We start from the raw sequence: 12155 nt of genomic DNA on the forward strand, positions 1-12155 counted from the left end.
AATAGTCGAGCTAAAAATGGGTGTGGCGTGTAGAACTCATCAAGGTGCAGCTACATATGAAGTTTCAATGTTGTAGGTGGAAGCACTTTCATTTTAGAACCAATGTTCAAAAGGTTAACAAAATGTTAAGGTTTTAGCACGACGCAGATGGCGGACGACACAACGAGCTGGCTATGACAATACCTCTGGTTTTCTTCGAAAACAGCCGAGCTAACTAGTTTGACATTGAAAGGGAGGAAATCAGCTGAAAGGAGGAAAAATGATAACCCTGCAAGCTTTTAACACTATTTTTAATTTTACCGACAATTTGAAGAAGCTTATGCAGAATATTCTTGTTTGCATGCACTTAACTGTACTAGTATACAAGAAAATTAACATAATTAAATATATTCTCATGAAAATACTTAGGCACAAAATAATACAAAAAGGGAATATTCAGGTATATGATCAAAAACTAAACTGACAGAAAACAAATGCAGGTGTTATGTTAAGTTTACAATGCTCAAGCTGGGCCTGAATGGAAGGGCAATACCTGTCCTGCATTTTTATATCCAATTCTTGTCACTTAAATGGAAGACAAAAGGTAAATTGCTCCTCCGTTGTAATTAAGAACTGAACAATGTAAAGGCACAGAATCTCTTGTGCTTTAAAAAATGTTTCATAATTATTTCCCAACAGATTTGAGTTTGACATGGATAACAGTTTCCGATTTAAGTTAATATTCGTAGTTGTAAATCTTCTTAAATTTTTAAACTGAAGTTAGTTGAAAAATGGTTACAACATTATAACCCAACTTTTGACAAAATATCACCCCCTGCCCTTTTCAAATCCTAGCTGGAGCTCAGCTTTTTATTGAATATTTAATGTTTTTTAATGACAGCAGATTGGCAACAATACCTTGTGCAGGGACAATCCATGTATGACCACGCCGTGACCCGGGTCCTCTCTGATTGGCAGATTTCCTCCAGGGACCAGCAAGTCACGAATGGTCTCGTTGTATACCTGAGACCATAATTACATGAAATATATATGTCCTGACAAGTATCTAAAGCTAGCAGGTGAAGTGTTTAAACCAGTGTGCTTTTAACACCTTCAACAAAAAACGTAAATTGAGATAAAATATCAACAAACAAGACTAACATAATAACAAGAGGGCCAAGACGGCCCTAGTTCGCTCACCTTTTTGACCTCAACCAACATATCATTAAGACAAACATTTTGACAAAGTTACATGAAGATTGGGCATGAAATGTGACTTCTACAGTGTTTTCAAGGTTTTTCTTTTTTTTACCTAGTGACCTAGTTTTTGACCCGGCATGACAAAGTTTTATACTTGATCGAGGTATCATTGGGACAAATCTTGTGACCAAGTTTCATGAAGATTGGACAAGAAATATTGCCTGTAGAGCGTATTCAAGGTTTCTCTATAGCCAAATAAGGAAAACTACCCGGCCCACTGGCGGCCATGTTTTTCAACGGACCAGAACCACTTTTGAACTCAACCAACATATCATTAAGACAAACATTTTGACAAATTTACATGAAGATTGGGCATGGAATGTGACTTCTACAGTCAGTGTTTACAAGGTTTTTATTTTTGTGACCTAGTGACCTAGTTTTTGACCTAGTTTCGAACTTGATTGAGGTATCATTGGGACAAATCTTCTGACCAAGTTTCATGAAGATCGGACAAGAAATGTGGCCTCTAGAGTGTTAAAAAGGTTTCTCTATAGCCACAGTGATTTTTTTTGCTTTTATTTGTTACAGCCTGTGCCATTTGAATTGGGATAATTACCGCGATAAACCGTAAAATTGGGAAAAATAGCATTATAAATATGATTATAAGTACAGTGTTCGACAAATTTCTTATTTTTCAGGTAGCCCACTGGGCTACCAATAAAAATATTTGGTAGCCCATAAAATTTTCCTACAAAATGATGAGGCAGGTTTTCATCTTTATTTTATTTCTTCATTAACATATACATAATAAAATTATGTATACATACATATACATAAAACAGCAAGTAGTCTGATGCACACAGTCAATATCGTAAATTAATGTTACAGTACAGGCACCGTGTACTTAAATGTAAATGTATCAAAGAAAATCATATACTACATGTAGATATTACATGTATGTGCACATGTATGTGTACTTAAATTCGGACAGCATGTTAAGTCGTAAACGTAAGTAAAGCGTTTAGATGATCAATACGATTGACTCGTATGGTGTTAATCAATGCAATTGCCCTTTTTAACAACAAATACCGAGTTTCAAGAAATCAAGAGTATTAAATCATTTATTTACTTGTGTCCGACTTTAAGTACTGTCCGAATTTACGTATTGCATCCGTATGTTACGACACTTGTGTGCAGTCAGTATACAATACAATAATTGTTTCAATAATGAAGGAACTGATACAGCGTAACGGTAACGATACAGCGTGTTTACATGATATTTTATTAAGAGAAAATGTCAATGCCAAATAATTTGCGAGATACCCCGGTACTTTAGTTGAAATTCACAACGAATTTTTATGTACAAATAAATACACCAACGCCAATTTTCGCGCGCTTTTTATCAGGACAAAGAAATTCATTTCTTAAATGTAGAATTTTGTAACCTAAAATAGCTGTACACAACGCGTGCAAACCGTGGCAGGTTATTTACGCATGTTGCAATACAACGGTCCTGATTGGGAGCTTATTTCATCATATCTTTAAATAGAACCATATGCCGAAATTCATTCAACACTTGAGAAAATTTCAAACTTTGTGTTTATGACTCTTATCGTCTATATTACCCACCCATAATTTGGTTTTAAAATTATAAATCGGGCATATGTGGGATTTTTGATTAACAGTCGATTAATCCAATTATTAATTGACAATGCAAACTAATTAGCAGGTGTTAACCGCGTTCACAAAGTTGTCATTAATATTCATTTTCGGTTTCGTTACCGTTTTGAAAAATCCGCTATTGTTTTGATTTATTTAATGTTTGGCGTCCTTGGATATTTAACGACATCAAAAACGTTGTCGCTATTACTCATTGTTGCAGTTAACAAAGAATTCCAAACTGCGAAATGATGTTGCATCATGTGCGCCAACTATCCAACCGGCTCTCATTATATTATTAGCAGACGACAAATGTTGATTCTGATTGGATGATTAAAATACACTGTTACTGTTTAAGACATTACCGCAAGTGATCGGTGACTGATTAGATAATTGATTGCACTTTGTTATCGAATTATAAGCAATACACAGTATACAAACACATGGTCAGCGTGTTTATTCTACGTATGTCTGTCAATAAACCGGGCTACCGCTCTTATAGATTTAAAGTAGCCCGGCGGGCGTCAGCTGGAAAATTTCAGTAGCCCGATGAAAAATTTCGGTAGCCCCCGGGCTCCGGGCAATGGATTTGTCGGACACTGATAAGTAACAGAATTAATTTTTAAGTGCATGCTCAGGGGTTTTTCTAGCCATTTTGGGAAAAGGAGTCTGGTCAAATTGGGATTTTTTTAAATCAAATAAAGTGGCAAATTAGGGAATTATTTATCAACAAAAAGGACTTAATTAAAGTTATGTTTTTTGTAGGATGTTTAAAAAATAAAGTTGAGATCTAGAGTTAAGAAATCATTATTAAGTCATAAGAGACTTCTTTCTTATAAAAAAAATTAATTTTTTTGGAAATAGGGCTTTTTGGGGAAATTTTGATAAGATTTTTGGGAAAAAACGTAGAATTTTGCGATTGGGAAGCAGCCAAAAATCGGCGGTAATATCATTAAGACAATCAGTTTGACAATGTTACATGAAAATCGGGCATGAAATGTGACTTCTTCAGTGTTTTCAAGGTTGTTTTTTTTTTTTACCTAGTAACCTGGTTTTTGACCCAGCATGACCCAATTTCAAACTCAATTGAGGTATCATTGGGACAAATCTTCTGACCAAGTTTCATGAAGATCGGACATGAAATGTGGCCTCTAGAGTGTTTACAAGGTTTCTCTGTAGCCAAATAAGGAAAACTGCCCCGCCCACTGGCGGCCATGTTTTTCAACAACCAGAACCACTTTTGAACTCAACCAACATATCATTAAGACAAACAGTTTGACAAAGTTACATGCAGTTTGGGCATGAAATGTGACTTCTACAGTGTTTAAAAGGGTTTTCTTTTTTTTACCAAGTTAACTAGTTTTTGACCCAGCATGACCATGTTTTGAACTCGATCGAGATATCATTGGGAGAAATCTTCTGACCAAGTTTCATAAAGATCAAACAAGAAATGTGGCCTCTAGAGTGTTTACAAACCAAATGTGGACGACGGACGGACGGACATACAACGGACAAAGACCGATCACAAAAGCTCACCTGAGTAATCAGGTGAGCTAAAAATTTAAGACAAAGTTGTTTTCAAAATAACTCTCCCCAAATAAAGTTGTTTTAAATAACTCTCCCCAAACAATGTCAAAATTTGCTGTTTTTTTAATTATTTACAATCTTTGATAAACCATTACAGTTGTTTTGACAAGTATCATATATCTGAAAACTGACAAAACAAATAAGAAATAATTTATTGCCATATATTTCACATATTTTGTAAACCTAACCTCAAGGTACGAGACAGCAACATCACATGTTTTTGTGTCTTTCATCTGTTCAATGCGGGCGTACAGGTCCATCATGGTGTGATACATGACCCCAGGGTGCTCCTTGCTCCCCAACATTGTATGGGTCTTCCCTGCCCCTGTGGCCCCATATGCAAATACTGCAATAAGCATGTTTGACTTGGTGTCAGATTGATCAAAATATACAATCCAGTACAGCATCCTACATGTGTAGATTGAATATAATAATTATGTAAAACTGTATTGTAAGTATTATAGTCGACCACACTCTAGTAAATGAAGTTAACTATCAAATGACCAAACAACTGTCAAAAGAACAACTTCTGAATTGTCATACTGTACAAATTTCAAGGACTTGTTGCATAAATGTCAAACATTTATTTTAACATTATTTACTAAAAATATCTTCTACAATCACATGAACATATACCTGAACAATTGTAACCATTTAAAATGCCAGTTAGCACACAGTTTGTTGTTTCATTATAAATGTCCATATTAGTGGCATTTGGAGCAAAGACCCGATCAAATGCGAATTTCAGATCTCTGTTTGCCCGTTTACTGATATCCCTGGGTCTCTTCCTCCCAGTACCATTCCTATAGTCATTGCAGGAATTTTCCTTTGGGTCGAACACAAGCACATTTTCATCAACTGCCTGAACAACTTCACGAAAGTTTCCTTCTACTTCTTTCACATTTGGAGGCCTGATTCGGACGACAACTTTGACATTGCTGCTTGGAGCATCACCACCTCCTGCTTCAATATCCGGCTCATGGGCTCTCTTCCTGTTGCTTGGCAAAGGCATTTCTGCATAAAAATACAAAATGATCAGATTTCATGCAAAATTTCAGTTCCTTTTAACAAAGACTTTAATATAATAAGTTTTAAGCATATCATGTGACAGTCAATGTGTACCAAACCATGATGTTAAAGGGACCTTTCATATGGGAAAAAGGTCTTATAGAACATGTTGGGTTTGTTGAATCAAGCAGGCTTCCTGAGAAGGCCGGACCGCCGGTCTTGCCCGGCAAAATTCTTTACGGTCCGGCGAAATTTCTAATATCACCAGACCTTGTGACAGGCCAAAAAAGTGTGACTTAATACCGAAAAGTCTAATACTTCATACTTGCCAAAACAACGAAAACACCCCCATTAGAATCCCTCTTTTTGTGAATATCGAGCATTTTTGTTATCAAGATCACTAACGCGTCACTAGTTTATAAGAGTGCTCTCCCTTTGTTTTGCTTTTCAAAAACGTCAATTTTATTGGTCCGACATATCACCACCTATCCAATTACAAACGTTGCAGCACAAACTACACATGAAAAAATGTTGTTGCTAAAGTTTCAATGGCGCTAGACAAGGCCAGAAAAGGAAGCTTAGTGATGAGGGGAAAAAAAATGGAAAGAATATGAAGCAAAACAAGTGAAAAGAACTTTTCAAAGTAGTAGAAGTCTGACAGAAGTTGGCTGCATTATGACGAGTCACAATCAATATGTTTTGTGACGTATGTTGAAACGATCCAATACGGTGCAAGTCTACTAATCAATGCGTAGTCGTGTTTTGTTATTTTGTTTTGAGTCTGACTATAATTTAAAGCTGTTGTCCATCATACACTCAAATCACAAGAACACGCTAACGTTTTGTTTTATTTTATCGAGTGTACTTGTACACAGGCTGCACACTGCAATAAATATGAGTTAAACTTTACTTAATTATTCAATTATAAACTCACGCTGTTCGGTCAAGTGAATTTTTGTCCGGACAGGCAAACTTTTCCATCAGACTGGCACTTTTTGTGACTTTTCAGGAAGCCTGATCAAGATGCATAAAAGTTGTTATAAAGATAAAAGTGAGTAAATATAATGATTGATCTTATAATTCCTTGTCAAAAAAGATCAAACTGTTAACAATAACATATATGACTCAAAACTAGTATAAAATGTCAGCTGAAGCAGTACAAGATAACAAAAGAAAGAGATATTATTTTAAATAGCGAATCATTTTCTTTTTCTATACTGTGCAGCACACTCCTTCATGAACACAAGCCATGTACTCTTTTGGAAAATCACCACTATTTATGAGGATTTATTCATACAACGCATTGACAGATTATTTTGAAGGATTTTAATCATAAAAAGACAATGGTCCAATATGGTTAAGTTAAATATAATTGTCCTTTTAATCATGTATCTGATATATGAAGATGGTTTCTAGACGCAAGTGAATATTCCCAAGTACCACGAGTCAACCGTGTTGCAGTATATTATAGGCAGTGTCCGACAAATTTCTTATTTTTCAGGTAGCCCACTGGGCTACCAATAAAAATATTTGGTAGCCCATAAAATTTTCCTACAGAATGATAAGAGGCAGGTTTTCATCTTTATTTTATTTCTTTATTTACATATACATAATATGTATACATACATATACATAAAACAGCAAGTAGTCTGATGTACACAGTCAATATTGTAAATTAATGTTACAGAACAGGCACCGTGTACTTAAATGTAAATGTACCAAAGAAAATCATATACTACATGTAGATATTACATGTATGTGCACATGTATGTGTACTTAAATTCGGTCAGCACGTTAAGTCGTAAACGTAAATAAAGCGTTTAGATGATCAATATGATTGACTCGTATGGTGTTAATCAATGCAATTGCCCTTTTTAACAACAAATACAGAGTTTCAAGAAATCAAGAGTATTAAATCATTTATTTACATGTACTTGTGTCCGACTTTAAGTACTGTCCGAATTTACGTATTGCATCCGTATGTTACGACACTTGTGTGCAGTCAGTATACAATACAACAATTGTTTCAATAATGAAGGAACTGATACAGCATAACGGTAACGATACAGCGTGTTTACATGATATTTTATTAAGAGAAAATGTCAATGCCAAATAATTCGCGAGATACCCCGGTACTTTAGTTGAAATTCACAACGAAACTTTTAATGGAAATTAAATGATCTCAATGTTGTACCTGCTACGAAATTTTTATTTACAAATAAATACACCCACGCCAATTTTCGCGCGCTTTTTATCAGGACAAAGAAATTCATTTCTTAAATGTAGAATTTTGTAACCTAAAATAGCTGTACACAACACGTGCAAACCGTGGCAGGTTATTTACGCATGTTGCAATACAACGGTCCTGATTGGGAGCTTATTTCATCATATCTTTAAATAGAACCATATTCCGAAATTCATTTTACACTTTAGTCTATATTACCCACCCATAATTTGGTTTTAAAAATATTATAAATTGGGCATATATGGGATTATTGATTTACAGTCGATTAATCCAATTATTAATTGACAATGCAAACTAATTAGCAGGTGTTAACCGCGTTCACAAAGTTGTCATTAATATTCATTTTCGGTTTCGTTACCGTTAACGCGTTTGAAGAATCCGCTATTGTTTTGATTTATTTAATGTTTGGCGTCCTTGGATATTTAACGACATCAAAAACGTTGTCGCAATTACTCATTGTTGCGGTTAACAAAGAATTCCAAACTGCGAAATGATGTTGCATCATGTGCGCCAACTATCCAACCGGCTTAGCAGACGACAAATGTTGATTCTGATTGGATGATTAAAATACACTGTTACTGTTTAAGACATTACTGCAAGTGATCGGTGACTGATAAGTTAATTGATTGCACTTTGTTATCGGATTATAAGCAATACACAGTGTACAAACACATGGTCAGCGTGTTTATTCTACGCATGTCTGTCAATAAACCGGGCTACCGCTCTTATAGATTTTTTGTAGCCCGGCGGGCGTCAGCTGGAAAATTTCAGTAGCCCGATGAAAAATGTTGGTAGCCCCCGGGCTTCGGGCAATGGATTTGTCGGACACTGTTATAGGTTAAACTATACAAATAAATACAATCTTTAATTCCTGCCTTTTGCAAATCCTGGCTTGAGCACAGCTAGTTTGGCCTGTAAATTGTAACAGTCTTTTGCCATGTCAGGGCCAAATGTGCCTGAAATAGGGACCGAATGAGCCTGAATTAACTGGGGCCGAAAACCTTGGGGCTGAAAAAGCAGTTTAAGGTAGCACACCCCTTATGATTTCCCGCGATATATTTTACGATCATTGCCGATCTTCAATGATCGGTTATTTCCAAGAGATGCATTTTATTTTTTTCCAACTTCGAATTTTGATATATGTTTACGTAATTCCTTGAGAATACATTATTTTCACAATAAATATTGACTTTGATCAAAATATCATCTGAAAAAATACGATTTCGTGATTTCTTCAAAGATCGACGAGCCTTTTTACCTGTTTACTTATGGAAATGTAATTTAAGCTAGCACAAATGTGAAGTGTCGTGGCCGAGTGGTTAAGGCGATGGACTGCAAATCTTTTGGGATCTCCCGCGCAGGTTTGAATCCTGCTGACATTGCATACTTATTGTGAAGCGTTTTATTTATTTTCTAACGTAATTTGATTTAATATAGCATATATGCTATGTTTATTGTTAAATATGTTGAACATTTTATGAACATCCTTCAATTTTTAAAATTAAATCAACATTATGGCTAAATTGGGTGATAAACTGCTGAAAATACGAATGATGCATGTTGCCTTTTTATTGTTTTTTCAAAAAGTAAACTGTAAATCTGTCTTTTTCTTGGTATTTTTGCTGTATATAGTGTTTCTATAAAAACTACGTTTAAAATATAACTTAAATGATACTATTTTGAATTTTATGACACTTTGTTTTTAACCGACTCAATTTTTTACTTGGCTGAAATAACTTACATTTCATATGGCGCTCTACCATAGATAAAAATTTGTAAAATAAATGTATGTAAAAGATTACTTATTTCATCTTGTTTAAAAACCTTTACTGCATCTGTAAACACCAACTGCATGCCCATATTTGGAAATTTGAATGAATTATGGAACTTTAATATACCCCATGGGTGAAAATAAACTGGACAAAAGCCAAGCGTGGGGGTGGTTTTTAAAAATCCAGTGCTCCAGCTAGCAATAAATAGAGGGGCGCTGCGCCCCTCTAAAATTTGCCCCCTTAAAAAGCGCCCCTCTATTTTTCTGTCAAATGCCCTTTTGGTCTCTAAATTCCTGTTTTTCGGCCGTATAAATCGCCAGAAACATCGACATGAATACACATAACACAATTACCGGTAAATGACTGCCTGGGCGTAATAAGTCAACACATTGTGAACAAACAAGCCCAAAGGGCATGGTTTGTTATCAGATTATTAATTAGCCTTTTGTTGCAGACGATAGTAACATGCTGCGAAAGATTATCTCTGAGGTCACGCTTGGTTAGGCACAATCACACTCGAATGAAATCAAACTCAGCACTATTGATTTTTTTAAACTTCTTAATTGTTTGGCTATGATTTTTTGTTTGCCAAAATAGTGATTTTTAATTCAAAACACCTATTAAAATTTGAAAATAAATCATCCTTTTTAATGCGAATATGCGGTTAATTTTAAGTCCGAAATTACGGCTTTGAAAAACGTATTTGTGTTTGGAATTTATTTCTGAACTTTAAAACACTCTCTGTCCTCAATCATGATGAATTTTAACATGAATAGGGGCAGACAGTTGTTATTTCAACAAATAAAGAGCTTGTTTTGATGGAGGATTTATCACTCTGCAAGTAAAATGTAATTTTGATAATGTCATATATTTTCGCGACCTAACAAAACTGTCAACGTTGTTCATATTAGTTGAAATAACGTGTTGTAAAATAAATGTATCAATGTTTCATTTTTAATCTCCAGACTGGATGCTACTTCATGGTGACATTGATCATTGTTCAGACTTTAAATTTGTCAATATAGATCTACATATCTCTAATGCGTGTAGTCGGATGCTAACCCAAGTCGGTTACGAAATTGGCTACGAAGTTGTTTTCCTTAGCGCCAATGTAGATAGTAATATATTTATTATAGTTTCATTACACAAAATGAGGAACAGCATACAATTGGTGAAAACATCCAGTGCACTTATGTTTACAATTCATAAGTATATAGTGTAAGCAAAGTATATACCTAAGTATATTTATAACCAAATGCCCTATTTCCGAAAATTACGCGTGAAATTTGCCCTTTTTGGGGAAGCTCCCCTCTATTTTGAAAAGCTGGCTGGAGCACTGAAATCGATATATTTTTTAAAAATCATGGAAAGCCTACCTACAAATTTGCATGTAGTTCAGTGAAATGATGCTGATTAAGAAAATAATTAATTAGATTATATTTGGATATGTGCCCATTAGAGGTGCGCTACCTTAAGGGACTCGTAGATACACCACACCCCCAGGAAAAGGTCTGTATCATGAATGGATTAAGACATGCTGGTGAGTGTGTATCAAAAGTGCTTGTAACGTCGATCTGTATTTTATATGAATGCAACAATAATCGATAATATCTACTGAAAAAGTTGAAGAAAGTCACCAACGCCAACGGACCCACAGGCCACACTGTTCACAAAACCAGTCGTTTTGAATTTGACTTTTGACATTTGTTAGTGCTCTGATCGTACATTCCAATATGGCCGTGATTTGAGATGTTGGAATACATATATTGAAAAACACAGAGACCTGAGTGTTTTCACAAGCAAGCCGTACCTATTAAACAACATTTAGCTCGATTTTCGTTTTCATGCAAGTATTTTGTCGCAAACTTCCGACATCTAATGTTTTCAAAATGTCCACGCTTCATGAAACGCTTGTTTTGATTGGCTGACTTCGAACGTTCTAAACCAAGTCGCATTTCTACCTGCTTACTTACAGCTACACTGTTACAATATTACGAAGTAATAAACTAATACTAATTTTGGACAAATTATTTGCTGCTAACTAAAATGGAATTATCCAACAATAATCTTGATAACATTCAAACAATTTAGGAAAACGGGAAACTATTTCTATTCTGAAACGTTCTTTAATAACTTCAGATGTGTTGGGGTGTTGGTATAAGACTACATTGTAGTACATACTGTATTATTCGAGAGAAAAATCACTTTGAAATTAAAAGTCACACAATGAAACATTCTAAAAATATTTAATTTAAGTAAAATATATTTGACAGTTAATCTATCAATCATGCACTGGATCACTGGATAAGTATACATTCCTAGTTGCTCAGTATACCTTAAGTAAACTCAACTCAAATGCATCTTACCTGGCTTAGATGTTTAAATCGTCATGACGACTCCACTATGCCCCTTTGAAGAAAGTGACAAAATAGTGATAACATCCTCTAGAACTGAAGGGACCACTTACCACTGAGAGTAGATGTATGGAGCCAGTGAGCGTTTTGGAAAAGCTTTTTTCGGCGTGGCCGTTTAATCCAGCTTTTTACCTGAAAGGACCTTTACATAAACGTCAGCAGACCCGAATGAATACATACGAATAAATAATTGAATGATACGAGAGAAATACCCCATACTTTTAGCCAAATCACTGCTCCAGTGTACATCGTTAAAGATGTAATATTTTTCAATGTAAGGAATATATGACT

General features: G+C 35.0%; 1 protein-coding gene and 1 non-coding gene across 3 annotated transcripts in view; one reads left to right on the forward strand and one right to left on the reverse strand.

Annotated features, from left to right (window-relative positions):
• LOC127871276 (uncharacterized) overlaps positions 1-11369 on the reverse strand; it is a 59467-nt gene extending 48098 nt beyond the window's left edge. The window contains exons 1-5 of one of the 2 annotated variants that reach the window (XM_052414048.1): positions 11261-11358; positions 6368-6447; positions 5062-5439; positions 4614-4771; positions 898-1002 (exon numbers count right to left, since the gene is read on the reverse strand). In XM_052414048.1, coding sequence (XP_052270008.1) covers positions 898-1002; positions 4614-4771; positions 5062-5437 — 639 coding nt within the window. In that variant the 5' untranslated portion in view covers positions 5438-5439; positions 6368-6447; positions 11261-11358. Of the gene's footprint in view, positions 1-897; positions 1003-4613; positions 4772-5061; positions 5440-6367; positions 6448-11260 lie in introns of both variants that reach the window. The other variant, XM_052414039.1, reaches the window with a different exon arrangement.
• Positions 8980-9060, forward strand: Trnac-gca (transfer RNA cysteine (anticodon GCA)). Its single transcript has one exon. It is a non-coding gene; the product is annotated as a tRNA-Cys (tRNA).
• Positions 11370-12155: the final 786 nt, after the last annotated feature.

Source organism: Dreissena polymorpha, chromosome 1 (genome assembly GCF_020536995.1).
Source record: "Dreissena polymorpha isolate Duluth1 chromosome 1, UMN_Dpol_1.0, whole genome shotgun sequence".
NCBI lineage: Eukaryota > Metazoa > Mollusca > Bivalvia > Myida > Dreissenidae > Dreissena > Dreissena polymorpha.